The sequence below is a fragment of the Hipposideros armiger genome, unplaced genomic scaffold (assembly GCF_001890085.2).
Source record: "Hipposideros armiger isolate ML-2016 unplaced genomic scaffold, ASM189008v1 scaffold_169, whole genome shotgun sequence".
NCBI lineage: Eukaryota > Metazoa > Chordata > Mammalia > Chiroptera > Hipposideridae > Hipposideros > Hipposideros armiger.
The window spans coordinates 74,315-97,468 of NW_017731519.1; the positions used below are offsets into that span (position 1 = coordinate 74,315).

General features: G+C 37.2%; 1 protein-coding gene across 1 annotated transcript in view; it reads left to right on the top strand.

Moving 5' to 3' along the window:
* The first annotated feature begins 12,019 nt into the window (after positions 1 to 12,019).
* IRAK1BP1 (interleukin 1 receptor associated kinase 1 binding protein 1) overlaps positions 12,020 to 23,154 on the top strand; it is a 15,637-nt gene continuing 4,502 nt past the window's right edge. Inside the window, exons 1-2 of the mRNA XM_019651919.1 lie at positions 12,020 to 12,374; positions 19,214 to 19,279. Of these exons, the coding sequence (XP_019507464.1) occupies positions 12,060 to 12,374; positions 19,214 to 19,279 (381 nt within the window). The 5' untranslated portion in view covers positions 12,020 to 12,059. The remainder of the gene's footprint in view (positions 12,375 to 19,213; positions 19,280 to 23,154) is intronic.

A 23,154-nucleotide genomic window follows, 5' to 3' on the forward strand; every position in this document is an offset into this window, starting at 1 on the left:
TGCCATAATCAGAAGTGTCTGGACACTGATGATAACCACTTTGAACACCTTCTATAATTGCAGAATTCAAATGTGACTTGTATTCATCTTTTGTTATCGGTATATATTGAGTATTAGAATTAATACAGTTTTTTTCCTTTCTTAAAATATGTATACATTTTTTGGCACCCTCTGTGTGTGTGTGTGTGTGTGTGTGTGTATTAAATATATATATTAAATCATCACATTGTATACTTTTAAAAAACTCACATTGTCCAACTTAAATAATTTTGGTCAATCAATAAAGTTAGAAAATATACTGAAGGGGGCCGGCTGAGTGGCTCAGTTGGTTAAGAGCTCACTCAAGAGTTTGAGCTCTGAGCAACAGCGGTTCGAGTCCTGGCCCCAACCGAGCTGCCGCTGAGCTGCCAACAGGTGGCAGGATGGCTCAGCCAAAAAATATATATATATACATATACTGAAAAAAATTTCAATCACTAAAAAACAAAATCTGTTTCATATTGTTAAATTTAACTTTTCCTATCTTTGTACTTCACCCAAATACATTTTTATTTAACCTTTATAATTGCAAAACAAAAAGCAGTCAGCAAAAAAATGAATGCCATACTACATACTCTGGTTTGAGAGCAAATTCAATATAAGTCCCTACAAATATCATTTCCACAGTTGTATTTTCCAGTCAAATATATCCATAAAAAGATTCTTATTTGGAAATTTACCTATAAATGGAGTGGAAAATTACCTATTAAGATAGGGCACAATTTAAAATACTTTTTAGCAAGACAATTATAGGAACATTTTTAGGTATCTGGACCAGCAACATGGCCTGGGAACTTGTTAGAAATGCACATTTTCAGACCCCAGCCAGAGTTAATGAATCAGAAATTAAGGGGACAAGGGCCAACAATTATGTTTTAACAAGTCCTCCAAGTGATTCTGATGCACTCTAAAGTTTTGAAAATCAATGCTCTAAACCCCAGTCAACATGGTTGCATGCTTTAGATAGCTAAAGCTTCAAAATAGCTGAGACTTCATAATAGCTGAGGCGTTGCATCTGCAGATGATAGAGAACCTAAACATCTTGGTCCCTGCCATGTGATTACAGGAAGAAGTTCCCTATTATACCACCAATTACCGAAGTCCCATAAAATGTAGAGGGGAAGGATGTGGCAAAACTTCAAGTCTGAGAGCCTCAAGTTAAAATCAGACAGCTAGCTGAAGGCCCTGAAATTTCACTCCCTATGGAAATCCCTAACCAGGATGAATACAGCTGCAATCACGTAAGGAACTCCTTTGTCCCATGCCTCCACCATGAAACTGAACAATGTTCACCAGCGTGAGTGGTAACCAGGAGCCTTCAGGAGAGGCTTGACTTAGAGGATCCTTCCGATAATTCAACTCCCTTTCAAGAGAAAAATCAAAATTATTTAGGGAACTACTGCTTAAAAATATTACTTAGTGCTCACTTCGGCAGCACATATACTTTAAAAAAAGTGTTAGTTTAAGGTCTCTCAAGTCTCTAGACAATCTGAAGTTTTTCGTCAGCATGATAGAGTAGAAACTACCATGTTTTCCATACATGAACCAGTTAATACCAATGTTTGGGGACAACAAAGTTATAAAAATATGCACTATCCTAAATTTTAATACAGTATATATACCGTCCCATACTCAGTGCAAAACTTAATTTTTTTTAAATAGAGGAGGAATTTAGAAAACAATTGTTTCCAGCAGCTCAAGCTTTATGCACTTAAACCTAATCAGTATTTTCTACTTCATTAAAATATGAATTTAGGGGATTATTATGATTAAATTAGTTTTAAATACCATGGGGAGGATCAATATTTAGTGCCATAAAAGTTTAATAATGGTAACATGTCATATGATTCTAGAACAGTCTAGAGAGTTTGTAGAAATACTATGTAATGAAACCACTCTTTTTCAAATTGACCATAACACAACTAGCCCAAAATGTACAATTTAGGTATCTGCAATTAGTAGCAAAAGCCATGATTGCATATTTCATGCTCTATGAATAAATGTACTGACTCTAAATTTAAAGTTTGAAGAATTGTGGCAAACAACGATGAGAGTTAAAGAACAGTTCCATTGCTATGTCTTCTCTCTAAAAATCAGTTTCTCATTTCTCTTCCTACTGTCAAGAGACTTTTCAGTCAGTTGCTCCATGTGTCAAGGGGCCATTAATAGCTCTGGCTTCCAAGAAACCCACAGCAAATCCAGGGGAGGACTCACCAAAAGTAGTGATCAAAGTTTTACAAAGGTGAATCAGTATTTTAATTCTACTAAGAAAACACTTATTTTGATAAGGAAAATGAAAAGAAACTTTCTGAGCAACTATATTACTTTATTTTCTACATATGTATTCTTAAGTTAAAGCCAACAAAGTAAAATATAAAAACATAAGTTAAAAAACTGAATTTTTCATTGGCTATTGACATTTTCTTTTAAGAGTTAAAAATTTTTCTTAAGTATTAAGATTCAGACTAAAAGGCAAGGCAATTTTATCGAACAGACAAAATAGGTACAGTGCTGAAGGCATAGGTTTACTTAATAAAAAAAAACAAACGTATTTTTCAATTTTCTTACCCAAAACTTTGTTTTCCTAGGCCTGAGAGAGAAAGAGAGAGAGAGTGAGAGAGAGAGAGAGCGCGCGCCTATTTTCAAAGCAGACAATTCTATGATATAAAGCAAGGCTGTAGTGACTATATTAAGGGAATCTTTTTTTAAAGGTCAGAATCACCTAATATCACCTGGCCTTAAAAATATCATTACAGCAGAACAGTATTTCATTGTGTATATATACCATAACTTTTTTTTTTATTGTTAGTTTCAGGTGTACAGAACAATGCAATAGTTATCCTTTTCACCCTTTGCACAGAAACAACCTCCCTCCCCCAACCATAACTTCTTTACCCAATCATCTATTGAAAGACACTTTGGTTGTTTCCATGTCTTGGTCACCGTAAATAAAGCTGCAATGAACATCGGAGTACAAGAAAAGATGAAATAGTACCATTTGCAACAACATGGCTGGATCTTAAGATTATAATGCTAAGCAAAATAAGTCAGAGAGAAAAAGACAAGAACCATATGATTTCACTGATATGTGGTATATAAAACTGAAAACAATAAAAGAACAAGAAAAACAAATAAAGAAACAAAAACTGATATACACAGACAATAGTTTAGTGGTTACCAGAGGGTAAACTGGCGGGAGTGGTAGATGATGGTAAAGGGGATCAAATATATGGTGATGGAAGCAGAACTGACTCTGGGTGGTGAACACACAATGTGATATATAGATGATGTATTACAGAATTGTATAACTGAAACCTATGTAACTTTGCTAACTGTCACCCCAATAAACTTTAAAAAAAATTCTTACTTAGGGGCCGGACGAGTGGCTCAGTTGGTTAAGAGCTCGCTCAAGAGTTTGAGCTCTGAGCAATAGCGGTTCGATGCCTGGCCTGAACTGAGCTGCCAACAGGTGGCAGGATGGCTCAGCTAAAAAAAAAAAAAAATTCTTACTTAAAAAAATATATATTTAAAAACATTTACTATTTGTTCATAATAAATGTAATTTTTTTGATAAATCTTCCAAGGATAAAACATTGCAAAATGTATTCTAAGTCACCTAATGTCAACTACTAAATAGGTTAACAGCTACAAGCAAGTGAAATGCCAGGTAACATCCCTCTAAAATGATGCCTTCGCTTTCAAATAGTTAATCAAAAACCCACCTCTTTTCTACCAGAAATAAAATAGTTGAACCAGTCTTATATTCCTAGTTTGTGACTGTAAAGCCATATCATTTGCATTAAGAGCAAGCTTAGTCTTCAGTTCTCTGTAATGTGGTGGGTAAGGGGTAGAGTGGAGAAATGACAGTAGAGAAGTGGAATTGCTAGATCAAACAGTAGTTCCATTTTTAATTTTTTTATGAATTTCAGTAATGGCAGTACCAATTTACATTTCCACCAGTGGTGCACTCTAATTTTAATATGAAATTGTGTTTATAAGATAAATTAAGTACTGCGGCTGTAATGTACAATATGATGACTATAGTTTTTAAAAAATGCAATTATTTTAAACATGACCTGTCTCTTTCCTTTATCATTTAACAATCTGTGTGTATTTTGTTTTATTAAATTTTCCTTATGTCATCTCATTTATATATGCTACTTTCCTCCTGAATTCCCCCCAACTTGCTTCATATATCTAATCTCCTTTTTATAATGGAAAACAAGGTAATTCACTTTTTTCTTAAAATCAATATATCTCGGGGGCCGGCAGAATGACGTGTTGGTTAAGAGCTGGCTTGGGATGTCAGAGGGCCCCGGTTCGGATCCCACATATGAGGGCCAGTGACACTGCCCTCTACAGCTAAGATGCTGAACAACAGCTCAACCTGGAGCTGAGCTGCTGTGAGTCGCCGGCGGTGGCGTAGGCTGCAGCCCCTGCTGCAGTGGGTTGCCATGGGCTACTGTGTGTAGTCAGCAGCCAGCGTGAGCAGCCAGCAGCCACTGTAAGCGGCTGTCCAGAAGCTGGTGACTGATATGCCTTGCCCGGGAAGAGCGCAATGATGGTGCCAACTTGGGCCAGTGAAGCAACATCCTCCACAACTAGACTGAAGAACAAAAGGACAGCAACTTGTCTGTTCCCATCCCCCAATTCCCAAATAAAAATCTTTGAAAAAAAAGTTAAAAATTAAAATATATCAATGTATGCTGGGTTTCTCTAGCACACTGTATTAAATTCTCTTTTGGTGCTTTTAATATCAAAGACATATTTTCTTTTTCATGAAATGACATCGTAAATAATCCATTTTCTTTCAATCTTGCAACATATTTCCCTCCTGGGAGTGACTGCCTGTCATCTTTAAAGCAACCATACTATTCAAATGTTGTTTACTATAGTATATCCAATGTCTTTGAACTAAACTTTGTTTTTCAGTAAAAGGCAAAAGATTTATGTCATCTGAATGAAAAACAGAGTATTGAAATATTTTTAAAATTTTTTTTAAATAAAATAAGTTCTGTTTTTCATTTTATATACTAGAAAGTGACTGATTTCTATGCTTTCACTGAAACAAGGATAGGTGTGCATTTCAATATGCATTATTGAATTTCTAAAGTCTATATGTTATACAAAACAGTTAATTTCCTTTGAAAACTGAGATCAGGAGTGATCATTTTTTTCTTAAGAAAAATAAACTTCTTATTGCTATCTTAGATTTGGGGATCATTGTATTTTAGGCTCTTGAATGGCTTCCCTTAGCATATGGGCTCAAAATATTAGTTTTCCTACAAAAGTTATACTTTATTATAAATTTATAAATGTTGAATACATAATTATATGAGTCATCCCCATTGATGACGCTCAGTAAGAACTTTCTATATACAAAGTACCACTGAAGGTTCCAGAATTGTATTTCCAAATAAATGACACCTCATTTGTAAAATGTTCATTTTCTGAACCTGGTGATGTGAATATTTGCCCTCCCATATCTACTCTCCCAGAACAATAAGAGTAATGCTATCCTCTATCTACAAAGAAAATGTGGCAAACAAATTTGAATATTTTTTTTGTCAGGAATGGTGATGGGTCTTTTTTGATTTGTACATTTCTGAGCTGTTCAGTATAGTAGCTATAATAAAAATGTGACTATTAAGCACTTAAAATTAGTCTAATCTAAATCAAAATGTACTGTCAATGTAAAAGACACACTGACTTCAAAGAAACAGCATAAGTAAATAATACTGATTATATGTTGAAATTATAATATTTTGGATATACTAGCTTAAATAAATTATTTGTAAGTTATTTTTTCAATTGCAGTTGACAGTCAATATTATATTAGTTTCAGGTGTACAACATAGTGATTAGACATTTATATAACTCATGAGATGATCACCCTGATAAATCTAGTACCCATCTGACACAACACATAGTTATTACAACATTATTGACTATATTCCTTATGCTATACCCTACATCCCTATGACTATTTTGTAACTACCAATTTAAACATCTTAATCCCTTCGCTTTTTTCACCCATCCCATCAACCTCATTCCATCTGGCAACCTTCAAAATGTTCTCTGTATCTATGAGTATGAGTTTGTCTCTATTTTGTTTGTTTGTTTATTTTGTTCTTTAGATTCTACATGTAAGTGAAATCATAGGGCATTTGTCTTTCTCTGTTTGACTTACTCCACTCATCATAATATCCTCTCAGGTCCATCCATGTTGTTGCAGATGGCAAAGTTTCATTCTTTTTTTATGACTGAATAATGTTTCATTGTGTATATACACCACCTCTTCTTTATCCATTCATCCATTGATGGACACCCAGACTGCCTCCACATCTCGGCTATTGTAAATTATGCTGCAATAAATATATAGAGGCACACAGCCCCTAGAAGTAGCGTTTTGGGTTTCCTTGGATAAATACCCAGAAGTGGGGTTACTAGGTCTTTCTTTGTCTTGTTTGTTTTAAAGCCTATTTTGTCTGGTACAAGTACTATTTCTCCAGCTTTTTTTATTTAAGTTTCCATTTTCATGAAATAACTTTGTCCATCCCTTTAATTTCAGTCTGTGTGTTTTAATCTGAAGTGCATTTCTTGTAGGCAGTATATGTAAGGGTCAAGTTTTCTTACCCATTCAGTAACCTATCCTGTTTTTTTGTTTGTTTGTTTTTTTTAGCTGAGCCATCCTGCCACCTGTTGGCAGCTCAGCGGCAGCTCGGTTGGGGCCAGGACTCGAACCGCTGTTGCTCAGAGCTCAAACTCTTGAGTGAGCTCTTAACCAACTGAGCCACTCAGCGGGCCAGCAACCTATCTTTTCATTGGACATTTAATCCATTTATATTTAAAGTAATTGTTGATAGGTATGTAGCTATTGCCATTTTATTATTCATATTTTATATCTTATTAAAGAAGTCCCTTTAACATTTCTTGTAATAATGGTTTGGTATTGATGAACTCCTTTAGCTTTTTCTTGTCTGAGAAGGTCGTTATCTGTCCCTCAAATCTAAATGATAGCTTTCCTGGGTAGAGTAATCTTGGTTGCAGGTCGCTGCTTTTCATCACTTAGAATATTTCCTGCCAATCCTTTCTGGCCTGCAAAGTTTCTGTTGAGAAATCAGTTGATAGTCTTATGGGGGCTCCCTTGTAGGTAACTAACAGCTTTTCTCTTGCTGCTTTTAAGATTCTCTCTTTGTTTTTAACCTTTGGCATTTTAATTATGATGTGTCTTGGTGTTGGCTTCTTTGGGTTCATCTTGTTTGGGACTCTCTGTGCTTCATGAGCTTGTATGTCTATTTCCTTCATCAGGTTAGGGAAGTTTTCTGTCATTATTTCTTCAAAGAGGTTTTCAATTCCTTGTTGTCTCTCTTCTCCTTCTGGTAACCCTATAATGAGAATATTGGTATACTTGATATTGTCCCAGAGGCCCTTTAAACTCTCCTAAATTTTTTGGATTCTTTTTTCTTTTTGCTGTTCTGTTTGGGTGTTTTCTATTACCATATCACTGGTTAGATCCTTTGCTTCATCTAATCTACTGTTGATTCCCTGTAATATAGTCTTTGTTTTTGTTATTGCATCCTTTATTTCTAACTGGTTCTTTTTCATATTTTCCATCTCCATTTTTATGCTTCCTTTTTCCCTGTTGAAGTTCTCCCTGAAATCATTGAGTATCCTTATAACCAGTGTTTGGAACTCTGTGTCTGGTAGATTACTTATCTCCATTTTGTTTAGTTCTTTCTCTGGAGCTTTGTTCTGTTCTTTTATTTGGGACATGTTTCTTTGTCTCCCCATTTTGGCTGCCTCTATGAGTTTGTTTCTATGTATTAGGTAGGGCTGCTATGTCTTCCAATGTTAGTAAAGTAGCCTTATGTAGTAGGTGTGCTGTGGGGTTCAGTGGCCAGTCTTTCTGGTCACCTGAGCTATACACTCCAGGTGTGTCCCTTGTGTGGGTTCTGTGTGCCCTCCTCTTGCAGTCAAGCCTTGGCTGATAATTGCACATCAATAAGAGGAACTGACCCTTGGGCTCAGTGGTTGTGAGAACTGGCTATGACTACAGTAGAAGAGTTGTTGTGCAGCAGCTGACCCTAAGGAGCAGGATCTGCCTCAGCAGGACTCTGGTGTCTGCCTAATCTGTCCCTTGGGTGTGTGAAATTAAAAAATTTTTTGAAGGTTAAAATATTTATTGGCAAAGCTATCTCTGCTCTACTGCTTTCAAGAAGCAGCAGTCTTTATAGAAGTGAGAGTTTAACAGCTTAAATTTATAAACAAGCTGTCAAAAACTTTTACTCTCTTGGATACAAATTGTGTAAATCAATTAAGATATAATTACAACTAATAATTGTTACTATTACTATAGTAGTTTCATTTATAAAATATTACTTCTCTCCTAATTAACAGAGACATTCCAGTGTTTTGCCTAAGCAATTAAAATGTAAGTCATTACATTATGCCACCAAAACATGTGAAAACCAATAATAATAAGTTAGATAATGTTGAAGAAAACCAGTGATGTGAAATGAATTAGGGGGAAACTGAGTAAAGTAAAAAAAGATTTAAACCAAAAGCTTACCTGGAAAATTGAAATGTCCAAGAAGTCAGTAAAGTATGGATTTAGAATCAGGTGGTTTCCAATCCAGCAGCACAATACAGGACAGTCCAGCCTAATAAGAAGACGATACAGTGAGGAGGCAGTCTCACGTTTATTTTCCCTCTGAGAGTAAAGATGTACTTGAGAATACTTTTTCTGGACTAATTTATAACTTTCAAGGTGAAGATATAATTACTAGGCTCTAGACCTCCATGTAAGGTGGCCAGGGGAAACAAGTAAATACACTTGACTGGAAGAAGTCACCATGGATACAACACATCTTATGCTCACTATCCTGTTATACCTATATCATTTAAGGTACTAGAAGATAAACATCTGCAACCTGTAACAAAGCAAAAAACAAACCTGAATATAATGAGAAAATACAAGAAGGAGAGCTATTTCCAGTGTCTGGGGTATTTGTGAGATAAGGCAGTTTCTTATCTCCCTTCATTTCTGGAAAGCCTGAATCCAATTACTTTTTCAAATAACAACAACAACAACCCAACTTCAAACGACATTAACAAATACCTCTTTCTTTTTTCTAGTCACACACTCATCTCTTAACCCTTTGCCATCCAGTTCCCAGTGAAACAATATTTTGACAGTCACTAATAATCTTCTAAATATTATATTCAATAGACATATTTTCATCCTTAATTTTTTTTACCTGTCTTTATCATTTGACATTATTTATCATCTTTCCTTTTTTGGGAACTTTGTATCCTATGGTTCCACAATATTGTGTTATCTTAGTCTTCCTTCAACCTCCTTGAGCCTTCTTTTTTGCCTCCAATTTCTTCATTTACTTATATATTTCCCATAGGTAAATAACTACAAAATGTTACAACCAAGTATAATGCAATTCAGTATCTCTAGCTTCTTTTTTTTTTTTTAAGATTTTTATTGGGGGGTTGGTGGTATGGGAACAGCGCTGAGGTATTGGGGAAGGGAAACAGACAAGTTGCTGTCCTTTTGCCCTTCAGTCTAGTTGTGGAGGACATTGCTTCACTGGCCCAAGTTGGCATCATCATTGCGCTCTTCCCAGGCGAGGCAGATCAGTTGCCGACTTCTGGACAGCCGCTCACTGCGGCTGCTGGCCGGCTGCTCACTGCGGCTGCTGGCCGCTCACGCTGGCTGCTGGCCGCTCACACTGGCTGCTGGCTACACACGGTAGCCCATGGCAACCCACTGAGGGGCTGCAGCCTACGCCGTCGCCGGTGACCCACAGCTGCCCAGCTCCAGGTTGAGCTGTTGTTCAGCATCTTAGCTGTAGAGGGCAGTGTCACTGGCCCTCATATGTGGGATCCGAACCGGGGCCCTCTGGTGTCCCAAGCCAGTTCTTAACCATCGCGCCACTCGCCCGGCCCTCTAGCTTCTTTTTTAACAAGCAAGGACCTTAAGATTCGTTAGCCAAATGTAATGAATGTCTCTCCTCTTTTGTTAAAATTGTTGTGAGATTTTTCAGTTTCAGTTTTTGTTTAATCACTCACACACAAATAAAAAATGACTTCAATAAGTAACTAAATTACTGGACATATGCTATCAACTTCTTCTATTATTGTTGTTTCTTCTATACCATGTCTTCCTATTAAACTTATATTACAGAGGCATATTGTATAATATTTTAGTGAGAGTCTATAGGTGGCAAACTCCCTTAAGTCTTTGTATGTTTGAAAATATCTCCATTTTCCTCTTATTCTTGAGGGATAGTTTAATACCTCCTTCTAGGTTAATTCATTTTTCTCCCTCAGCATTCAGAATATATTGTTCCATTCTCTCTCTCTCTCATTCTCTTTCTCTCTCTCTCCTTTTTTTTAATGATGTTCAAAATTATCTAGTATAAACTGGGTCCTGTGAGACACACTCCAAATCATACAGGCAGCAGCCAAAAAGAAATCATCAAAAGATGAAAATAGTACATCTGGGATACTGAACAGGATCAGAAGGCATAGCAAGCTGCATGAGCAGGTAATCCAGGCTTCCATGCCACCCACAAAGGTTGCATCAGAACACCATTCTCAGCTCACACCAATGGTTATACAGAGATCTTGTATGAACAGCTAAAGGATGAGGGAAAAGCCTGAGCTTTTATGGATAGGTTATGGATGGGTTGGCTCGATAAGCAGGTACCAGTCAGAAATGGAAAGCAGATGCATGATAGCATCACTCAGGGTGTCCTTGAATGACCATGAAGAGCAGAATTTTATCAAAGGTAAAGCTTTGAGCTATGCACCTAATGATCCACTTTGTGTGAAGCTCTATACATTCCTTAAGGCTGAAAGCTATGCACGAGAGCCTTGAATTTTCCTTTTCTATTATCCACTATTTTCCATCAATATTCTTACGGGGGTTTTTTTGGTTTGTTTTTTAAGATTTCATTGGGGAATCGGGGAAGGGGAACAGACAAGTTGCTGTCCTTTTGTTCTTCAGTCTAGTTGTGGAGGACGTTGCTTCACTGGCCCAAGTTGGCACCATCATTGCGCTCTTCCCGGGCGAGGCAGATCAGTCGCCGGCTTCTGGACGGCCGCTCACTGCGGCTGCTGGCCACTCACGCTGGCTGCTGGCTACACACGGTAGCCTATGGCAACCCACTGCCACAGGGGCTTGCAGCCTACACCGTTGCCAGCGACTCACAGCAGCCCAGCTCCAGGTTTAGCTGTTGTTCACCATCTTAGCTGTAGAGGGCAGTGTCACTGGCCCTCATGTGGAATCCGAACCAGGGCTCTGCTGCTCAGAGCTGACGTCCCAAGCCAGCTCTTAACCAATGCGCCACTCAGCTGGCCCACTATTCTTAGTTTTAAGATAACATAAAAATCAGTCAAGCTACCTATGTAAAAAAGGAGAGGAGCTTTTATGATAAGGATACAGGAATATTTTACAGAATTCCAGTGCAGGAATGAAAACAGGCCAAAGAAAATTCCAGAAACAGAGGTTGGAATTGCATCTGGACTCTACCTCTATGTCGTCTAGGTTCCTCTGATGGTATGATTCTCTCTCTCTCTGATTTTCCCCCCTTTTCTCTAAAGCCAGAGAAAACAACGCCAGAGAAACTCAGGCTCTCTTTGGAGAAATATAAGAGCAATCCCACTCTGCCCTGCCTGGCCTCGCAGGAAACCCCTCGCAGGAGACTCAAGGCGCGGAACCGACGAGGACGGTGGGCATGGAAAGGCAGAGCTGTGAGGGACGCCACAGAGAAAGCTTGCTAAGATTTTTGAGGGCCGTGAGGTAAAGACGTTATAAATGCTAACGACCCGCTCACCCAGCACCTTGTAAAGCTGCTGCAGCAAAACTCTCCACCAAGCATAGCTCGCGCTCCCTAGACGCTGCAGGACTCGCAAACCCATCCCGGCATCCTTTGCGCGGCGCGCGCTGGGCCCTTCGGCCGCCGTAGGCCCTGAGTTGCCGTGGAAACCCAGCTGCCATCGCTATGTCGTTGCAACCGGCCCCTCAGTCTCGTGTGTTCGTGGAACTGGTTCCCTGGGCTGAGCGGGGCCGGGAGAACAGTCTCCACTCGGGCGGAGATACGCTACCCGGCCTGCGCCGTCCCCTCCCCTCAGCACAGGCCCAAAATGCACCCCGGGAGGTGCACGTAAGCGGCACGGCGGAGGTGTCCGTGAGCCCCGACAGGGCGCAGGTAACGGTGCGCATCAGCAGCACCAAGGAGGCGGCGGCCGAGGTCAAGAAGAGCGTTTGCCGCCGCCTGGACTACATCACGCAGAGTCTTCAGCAGCAGGGTCTGCAGGTGAGAGCCCTGTGGGGGAGGAGCCTCGAGCCGGACGACCCCCGGAGCTGGGTGGAGGTGGGGCACCTTTGTCTCATCGGTATCACAGGGCACTAGTGCCGGGCAGAGTGAATCTTTACCCGATCCTTCTTCTAGAAAGTAATTATTGGTTGCAGTGACTTGTAAAATAAGAAAATGCAAATTCAGTTGGGTTTTACATGGTAATATTTGCTGCAATTTTGTTTTTAACCTTGACAAGATGAACTGTTAAACTGTACACGTTAGATGTAGTAAATTCTTGCCTAGTGTGCTAGACACCAGTCATGTTTTTGTTATTTTTATCCTGCACCATGGAATTGGCGAATGAAAAGCATGGCCTGCTTCCTCTCAACCATGTAAAGCTTTGCATGGAGTGGTTCCTCAGTAATGTTTTGCAAAGAGTAATGTGGGGGTGGGGGAGTTGTATCCATTTTCTTTTTATAAAGACTATTAAAATTTTTCTCCATTTTTTTAGTTTTAAATTAAAAAGAAATTAAGCCAGTATATTGTAGATGCCACATATATTAAATACCTCTACTTACCAGACATGTACGTGAAACAAATCACTAAATAAATCTTACCTTAAGTCTACTTCTAAGGAAAGAAGAAAAAAATGAACAAGAGTTATTTAATCCGTACAACATCCCTGTTAGGCAGGTTTTAATATCCCCATTTTCCAGATTTAGAGACGTTTAAGTAATGATCTGAACTTCAGCCAGGGTGGTATTTGAACTCCTGCATTCCTGAAACAAAAATCTAGGTTGCTTCCAATTATGCCAGGCTCCCGACAATTAGAATGAAAGAAAATGAGAAACCACAGAATGGGTCAACTATCTCAATGTCTTTACTTTACAGAGTAGGACTCTAAAGGTCAGAGTTGTGATTTATCCAGGATAACACTGAGTTTTAAAAGTGCTTATTGTTAGAAATTGTTATCGTTAGAAAAAATTTATTGTTAGAAATGACACAGCCCCAAAAAGCAAGTCTTTATTATTTTATGGAGAAAATATATTTGTACTTCATTTAAAAATAAAGTTATTTAAGAAGTTATTTGGAAAAGATGTCTCTAAATGTTTACAGTTTAGAAGAATTCAAATACTAATTAGAATAATATAAATAAAGTGAATTTAATATGTTTAATTTGCAGAAAAATATTTACTCAAAAAAAATACTGCTAGTGCTGCAGTCTTGTTTGAATATAACACTTCTTAGGTTACTTACCTAAAATTTATTCTACACTCACATGGCTGTAATGTCTGATATGTAAAACAAAATAAATAACTATGTACAGGTTACAGTTAAGATTACACTAAGATTCAGTGTTCTAGTCAAGACATATAGAGGTCATCGATCTCCCAGTTCTCTGCTAATAGAGGAAAGCAATGATGTAGATAATTTGTTCGGTAGATAATGCAAAAAATCATTTATATTACTGTGCAGGAAGAATTATAATAGGTCTTCACAAAATCTTTATTCATTTTAAACTTCGGAATCTTGATTTATAAACATCACTTCCCTGCTTAACAGGCTCCTCATGTTCCAAACTCCTTTGCTTAAAAGATGGAACCTAACACTATTCATTTCCTGTCATCTTTCTCACCTGGTTAACTTACCGACTTCGTTTTTTTCCTTTAAGAACCAGCCCAAGTTCACCTCCTTGGCATCCCTTTCCTAACCTAACTTTAGTCTTTGTCATGCCACAGTCCACTCCCCACTTGTAATAAAACTTATCACTCAGTATTATAGTTGTTGCTTTACTTGTCTCTATATTCTAAACCTCTCCAGAGCAGAGACCATTGTATCTCGTTTGCTTTGCATTCGTGGCTTATGCTTCATACATATCACATAATGTATACTCAGAAAATGGTTTCTGAATGAATAAAAGAAAAATAATAAATGAAGCACTAAATGAAAAAACTGTTAGTTCAACTATGTTATAGATCAGATGCAGTTTTATAATCATATATAGTTTCACATGTGAAGGCATAACTTATTTTTAGTGTTGCTTTCATGGAAAAATGTTTTAAATTTCTAAGCAGTATTTACTCATTCAACCAGCAAACATTTGTTAAGCATTCCCTATCACTGTTCATTTTTAAATAGCACTTAACATGATATGTACTTATTTTGTTTTCTGCTTTGTATGTTCCTCCCATAGGCTGTAAGCTCCAATATCTGCCACTTGTAATTGTATTTTCTTTCAATAAATGTGTAATGGATGCCTCAAGCATGTTTCTAGGCACCACAAATAGAGAATGAGTAAAATTTAGGCACTGTGCTGAAGAAGTCTTATGTTAGGAATAGGCTTATATATAGTAAGTGTTGTGATGAAAGTATGTACATGATACAATAGAGTAAGAAAAGAAGTAATGTTCATTTTACTGAGGAATTCCGGAAAGAGTTCATAATGGAAGTGACACTTGCATCAAATCTTAAACAGTGGCTGAAGGGAAAGCATTCCAGTTTGACACTAGAATGCAGCAAGTATGGGTGGCCGGTTAGCTCAACTGGTTATAGCGTGGTGCTGATAACACCAAGGTTGCTGGTTCCATCCCCACATGGGCCACCGTGAGCTGCGCCCTCCTTAAAAAAAAAAAAAAAGAAGAATGCAAGCATATGTGTTCAGAGCACTATATGCAGTTCACTATGGCTAGGACACAGGAGTACTTGCAAAAATGGAGGGGAATCAAAAGATAAGACTGAAGAAAGCTGTAGGCAGAACATGGAGGAAGCCTGTGTGCCATACTGAGGAGTTTGGATATGATTGATAATAAATAACTGCTTACTATTGCTTGACCATTTACAAATGATACTCACTTCCACCATAAGAAACTGGTAGTTCTCTTTTATAGATAAGAACGCTCAGGACCAGAGTGATTATTGGCAGGTAGCTTGCCCATGGTCACACAACTAGGAAGTAGTAGTTTTCAGACTCCAGTCAAGAAATTTGACCTCAAAACCCATACTCTTAACCATGATAGTATGTTGTTGCTTTGTTTTCTTGGCAGTGGTTGAGTGAGTTTTTAGGTAGAGGATGTAGAAAGTGCTATTGATACCCCACACTTGTATCCCTTTCCACTTCACATTTGTGTGCATGCAGTTCCATCTGCCAACGCTTGTGAATTTTTTGCCAGCTTTCCCTGGCTGCAAGAATCCACACTACTTACAAGTGGGCCAGTCATTAGTGCCAGAGAATTAACAGTCCCTTCCCCGAGTTCGCAGCTTTCAACTAACAGCTGAGGGCAGTGATGGAAACAGTCCCCAGATTCCTCACCCCCTGGCCAGGATACCCTTGAGGCATGGGTTCTACCCTGGCTCCCAGAGTTTATCTTCAAGAATAAGTTCCTGTTGCCCACAGTGACAACACACCCTTTAACGCCTTTCTTTCCTTCTGTTTCATTTCTCACTCCTCTATGGAGGTTCTTGGGATTGTCTTAAAAATTAACTGCTTATACTCAAATTCCTTGTCTCAAGAGTCTGTTTCTGGGTGCACCCAAATTAAAATAGGGAGTAGCAGAAATAGACTGAACATATCACATGAGCTGACTTTAGTTTTTCATTGCTAAAAGTGGTGACATAATATCCTTGTTGCTAGGTATTTATACATGTTCTTAATTATGTTCTTTGGACATTAATTTCTGGCTTCCGCATATCTTAAGGCTTATGAAAAATTACACTCTGGGAAGATAAGTTTATGTCTTCACTAGAAAGATATTCTTGGCACAATGCACATTATTTTCTTCTTTAACTGCAAATTCAGTAGTCAAAAAACTGTTACTGTTTTTGCTTTTTACTTTTTTTAACATTTGAGGTTAATTGAAGTTTTCATGTAAATTGCCAGTTCATAATACTTTCCCTTTTTCTGTTGTCTTTATTAATTTATGGGAACTATAAAAATTAAGATTATTAATAACTCCATTTCTCTCATACATTGCAAAAATTTTCCCAATATCATATTTGCCATATATCTGTTTACACTATTTTTTTTTTTTAAGATTTTATTGGGGAATTGGGGGAGGGGAACAGCATTGGGGAATCGGGGAAGGAGAACAGACAAGTTGCTGTCCTTTTGTTCTTCAGTCTAGTTGTGGAGGATGTCGGTTCACTGGCCCATGTTGGTATTGTGATCATTGCACTCTTCCCGGGTGAGACAGATTGGTTGCTGGCTACTGGACGGTTGTTCACGGCGGCTCTTGGCAGCCGCCCGCCACTCACGGTAGCTTTACGTCAGCCCACTGCAGCCTACACCATCGCCGGTGACTCACTGGCAGCCAGCTTCAGGTGAAGCTGTTGTTCACCATCTTAGTTGTAGAGGGTGCAGCATCACTGGTCCTAATGTGTGATCCAAACTGGGGGATCTGTTTACAGTATTGAACATTCAAAATATTAAAAATTTATTTAGTCAAATTCATTAATCTTTTCCATGTTTTTTGCCTTTGGTGTAATTCTTATTGGGTTCTTCTCAATCCTAAACGTATGTAACCATTCTCCTGGGACGCTTTATACCTTTATAGTACATTATATATTTGCCATTGATTGGAATTTATTTTGGTATAGGAAAAAGGTTTTGTTTTCTTCTAAATGGGTAAGTCGCTGTACTGAAATCATTTATTGAAATCTGTCTTTCCCTGTGTATGCAAAAACTTAACTCAGAGCCAGCTGACTGACTCGTTGGTTAAAAGTTGGCTTGGGAGTGTGAGCTCTGAGCAGCAGGGCTGCTGGTTTGGATCCCACATGAAGGCCAGTGACGCTGTGCCCTCTACAGCTAAGATGGTGAACAACAGCTCGACCTGGAGCTGGGCTGCTGTGAGTTGCCAGTTATGGTGTAGGCTGCAGTGGGGCTGCAGTGGGCTGCCTTTAGCTGCTGTGAGTGGCCGGAAGCCAGCATGCGCTGCGGTGAGCCGCCGTCCAATGGCTGGCGACCGATCTGCCTCAGCCAGGAAGAGCGCAATGATCACAATACCAACATGGGCCAGTGAAGCGACGTCCTCCACAACTAGACTGAAGAAGAAAAGGACAGCAACTTGTCTGTTCTCCTTCCCCGATTTCCCAATAAAATCTTAAAAAAAGGAGAAACTTAAATTAAAAAAAAAAAAACCTAACTCAAACTGCCTTTAAAAATAAAAATGAAAAAAGAGATATCTGAAAGAAAATATGTTTGCATGTCATAAAAAGAATAAAAGAATATTAAATGACAGAAAAGTTCATATTAAGCAAATAAAGCTGATTACAAGCAATATATACAGTTCTGTTTTATATTTATCTGTGTTCTAAATTTTCTACAACGAGCAGGTATTATCTTTATCATAAAAATGCATTCATATTTTCATGGGAGTGACATCAGAGCTATAATTGGAGCTTCAGTTCAAATTTTCAGGTTATAGCTTTTTAGAATTTTTCTGGATAATATAAACTGCTTGAAATTAGATTACATCTAAAAATCCATATGCAGCTAAATCCCCTAAAAAATAACATAATTAAATCATTATTAGGCATAATAATCTTTATATTTATTTGGCATATATTTTGAAGAATACAAAACTTTTGTAAAATATAAGTTCTACCTGTCCCCATGAGAGTATTTGAAGAGTTAGTTCATTTCACTAAATTTTAAAACCCTTTTGAAAAGTGAATAAGAAAGTTAACATTTTTATCAGAATTGTGTATGCTGTATTTACCCAGAGAATCAGAAAGCATTCATATTTTCTAAGAACAAACTGGTCTGGGTCACAGCATCTGTGTTTGCTGAGTGCCTTCTCTGTGTCAAGCACCTTATATACAACTTGTTATTAAATCCTCAAAACAATTCTATGTAGTGTACATGGTATTAACCTAATTTTATAAATGCAGAAACTAAGGCTCAAAAAGTGGAATAACTTGCCCAAAGTTGCATACTATATAATTATTAAGTAAACTTGTATTAAATTATTTGTAAATTAAACATTTAAAAAACTCACAGGCATACACAATTCTGATAATTCACAAACTTGTTGCAATGATGTTGCTAACCTTTTATGATATCAGAGCGATTATTCATTATGAATTTTATCAACTGGACAAACAGTTAACCAAGTTTACTAATTGGAAGTGTTGAAAAGGCTGCGTGAAAAAGTTAGATGATCTGAACTTTTCGCCAACAATTCATGGCTCTTGCATCACAGTGCACCAGCTCACAGGACACTGTTAGGGAGTTTTTAGCCAGTAAACAACTGTATTGGAACACCCTCCCTACTCACCTGATCTGGTCCCCAATGACTTCTTTCTTTCCCCAAAGATAAAGGAAATATTGAAAGGAAGACATTTTGATGACATTCAGGACATCAAGGGTAATACGACCACAGGTGTGATAGCCATTCCAGAAAGAGTTCCAAAATTGCTTTGAAGGGTGTTGATGCATAGCTTCCCAAGGGGAATACTTGGAAGGTGACTGTAGTGATATTCAGCAATGAGGTATGTAGCAGTTTTTCTAGGAGTTAGCGAACTTAATTGTCCGTCCTCGTGTGTGTGTGTGTGTGTGTGTGTGTGTGTGTGTGTATGTGTGTGTCACCCCAAATTCATACTTTTTATACAAACTAATGTAACAATTACTACAAATGGAGTGACATTTGTGTTGACATTTTCAGCAACTATTTGTTGGCTTCTGAATTTATTTTGTTACTTTTAGGAAACTTCTAAAACATCAGGCAAACAGTCAAACCAGTTCTTTCTGCATACTTTGTCATTCTGATTTTATTAAGTTCAGATTTCTACTTTATGTTTTAGAGTAACTCCATTTAGTACCCAAACATTTAGTAATTATACCCTTGTACTTTCTGTTTCAGGCAGAAAATGTAACTGTGACAAAGGATTTTAGAAGAGTGGAAAATGCTTATCACATGGAAGCAGAGGTATGTACTTATCTTAACAAATAATTGGAAACAGCATGACTTTGTGGGGACAATTTGCATTTACTTTTATTCTTAAACTGAAATGTACAAGAAAAATGCTTCTCATAGTATTAATATATTTTTTTCTTAAAATCATTTTTGGTGTTACATATGTGTGAACTTTAAAATAAAATTAATGAGATTTATTTAAGAGAAACTGATTTGAAATGGAATAAAAATAACAAGGGGAAAATAGCAGTTAAATGCTACCTGAATGAATTTTTAATAATGTTATCATTACATAGTGAGCAGGAAACACTACAGGAGAGAAATTTCCTCTTAGGTAAAAAAAGCAAATTTAAAAGTCATAACATAAAGGATTGAAACACTGTTTATTCTTTTGTTTCACAATGCAATTTTCACAATGCAATGTTATGGTAAATTAAGATTTATTTAGAAATAAACTACTCAACCTTTGCACAAATTAAAAAGAACAAAATAGTTTTTGTACACTCAATTAATGATAACATTTAGTTCCCACAACTGCCTACACTTTTCACTTATCTTTAAAGATTTTATAATCAGGATTTTATGAAATCATAGTATGTTATAGTTGTGGTTGGGTTACAGGACTGCTGTCTGTTTCTGATTCTGAACATCTTGAGATATGTGCTTGGTTCATGCTGCTACCTTGCCACAGGAAACAAACAAAAATGGGGTTAAAGTGGAATCTTGTTTATTTAGTCAGAGAATCTTTGTCTTTACAGGTGGAAAATACCTCAAGAGATGACCTAGTCATATCTTCAGGCAGATAATATATTATTTTTCTAATTTTAAGGGTGTGACCTTAGGCTCAGATCACTTAATTTCAGACTCTCAAAGATCAAATTACAAGAACTAGAATGGATATTAGAATCCATAATACACTGTTACCCCAATAATAATGCTAGCAGTTTTCTAATTTCTCCACTTAAAATTTAACTATCTCAAGAAATTTAAAAATTACTCATGATGATTTTAAGGATCCATTTGGCAAAAGTTATTTTGTACTTGTGGGAACCAAAAAATACCTATCGAAACAGGATGTAGAACAGTTTGATAAGACTGTATATTTAGGTCAAAAGCTGGGAGTTGTTCTAGTACTGCTCCAGTAGTTATTGCCTGTTAGGACTTCACATTATAGTGAACATAGATAGGCTCATGTTTACTGTGAGGGTACACCAGGAGGTAAGAAGGCAAAGGAACAGCCAGGCTTCATAGAAAACTGGAATGTTTTTCAGACTGAGTTGTAGGGACTGACCCTCCAGGTACAGAAAGTGAATTAGAGCTGCTTGTTTTGTTATAAGACATGACTAAATGAGGACTTGGCTAACCTCTGATCCTTTTCCTTCTGCTGTACTTACCTTTTTAATGTCTTGTATTCAAATTTCTTAAGAGAGAATCTGATTATATTTTATATAGGGCTCCTGGTAATCAGAACTCATATCATACAGTCCAATACATGATTGCCCTTGTTCAGCATCAGCAGTCAGTGGAGACCAGGATGGTGGGGTCACGAGGTACAAAGTATGCTAACCTGTGTATGAACATTGTATCGCTTTATGGCTGTGGACGTAGTGAACACAAAAATCTAATGTCTTACATATACCAATATTCTCAGTGACAGTTAAATATACAGAATAAGATTACATTACTTTTCATGTAATATCTAAAATTTTCATCTTGAAAGGCACTTTAGAGATTCTTTATCTAACCTTCCACCTACCCTGCTGCCTCTCATTTTAAAGATTAGAATATTCAAAGTTAGAAATTACGTAAGCAACTTCTTTAATGGTAGGTGAGTGGTGGTATGCATGGGAACAATATCAAGAGATGATAAGACAAACCACAGACTTGGAGAAAATATTTGCAAAACACATTTATTATAAAAGACTTATCCAAAATATATAAAGAACTCTTAAAACTCAACAATAAGAAAATAAACAACCCAATATACTCGTAAAAATGAGCCAAAGACCTGAACAGATGCCTCACTAAAGAAGATATATAGATGACAAGTAAACATATAAAAAGATGTTCCACATCATATGTTATTAGGGAATTGCAATTTAAAGCAGCAATGAAATGTCACTACACAACTATTAGAATGGCCAAAATCTGGAACAATGATAACAACAAATGTTGCAAGGATGTGGAACAACAGGAACTCACATTCATTCCTGGTAGGAATGCAAAATGGTACAGCCACTTTGGAAGACAAAGGTTCTTATAAAACTCAACTTACTTCTATGATATAATCCAGCAATTGTGTTCACTGGTATTTACCCAAAGGAGTTGAAAGTTTATGTTCACAAAGAAACCTGCACACAGGTATTTATAGCAGCTGTATTCATAATTGCTAAACTTTGTACGCAACCAAGATGTCCTTCAATAGGTAAGTGGATAAATAAACTGGTATATCCAGAAAATGGAATATTATTCAACACTAAATAGAAATAAGCTATGAAGCCATGAAAACAGGGAAGAACGTTGAGTGCCTTTTAGTAAGTTAAAGACATAATCTGAAAAGGCTACATATTGTATGATTCTAACTATATGACATTCTGGGAAAGGCAAAACTAGAGACAGTAAAAGAATCAGAGGTTATCAGGGGTTTAGGGGGAGGGTGGTATGAATAAAGGGAGCACAGAGGATTTTAATATAAAACACCAAGAGTGAACCCTAATGTAAACTATGGACTTTGAGTCATTATGATGTGTCAGTGTAGGTTCATATATTATAACAAATGGACCACTCTGGTGGGGAATGGTGATTATGGTGACGGGGTGGCTATGCGTTTGTAAAAGCAGGGGCTATATGGAAAATCTCTGTACCTTCCTCTCCGTTTTGCTGTGTACCCAAAACTGCTCTAAAAAAAACAAGTTAAAAAAAAAAAAAGATCAGTGGTTTCCAGGGACTGGGATCAGGGGAGCACAAGGGAACTGGGGGAGATTGATGGACTCATTATAATGACTGCTCATAACTTAATGCATCTGTCAGAATGCACAGGACGTATACTAAAAATGATATTTTACTGTATGTAAGTTATACTTTAATAAACCTAACTTTAAAAACAAATGGGATGGATAGACATACCATGCTAACATGAATCAAAAGAAAGCTGGGGTGGCTATGATAATATCAGACAAAGTAGATTTCAAAGCAAAGAATATTACCACAGATAAAGAAGATGATTTTACAGTGTTAAAGGGGCCAATCAAGAGAATATAACAATCCTGACTCCACAAAAAAACTGTTAAGAACTGATAAATGAATTTAGTAAGGTAGCAGGATACAAAATTAATATTCAGAAATCAGTTGCATTTGTATACACCAATAATAAACTATTAGAAGAAGAAATCAGGAAATCAATCCCATTTACATTGCTTCAAAAACAATAAAATACCTAGGAATAAATTTAACCAAAGAAGTAAAAGACCTGTACTCAGAAAATTATATGACACTGAAGAGAGAAATCAAAGAAGATACAAATAAATGGAAATAGATACCATGTTCATGGATAGAAAGAATATAGTTAAAATGTCAATACTACCTAAGGCAATATATAGATTCAATGCAATTTCTATCAAACTACGAAGGACATTTTTCTCAGAAATAAAACATATAATCCTAAAATTTATATGGAACCATAAAAGACCCTGAATAGCCATGGCAATCTTGAGAAATAAGAACAAAATGGGAGGTTTCATGCTACCCGACATCAAATCATACTACAAGGCTATAGTAATCAAAACAATATGTCACTGGCATAAAAACAGACACATAGATCAATGGAACAGAATAGAGAGCCCAGAAATAAACCCATCCATATATGGTCATTTAATCTATGACAATGG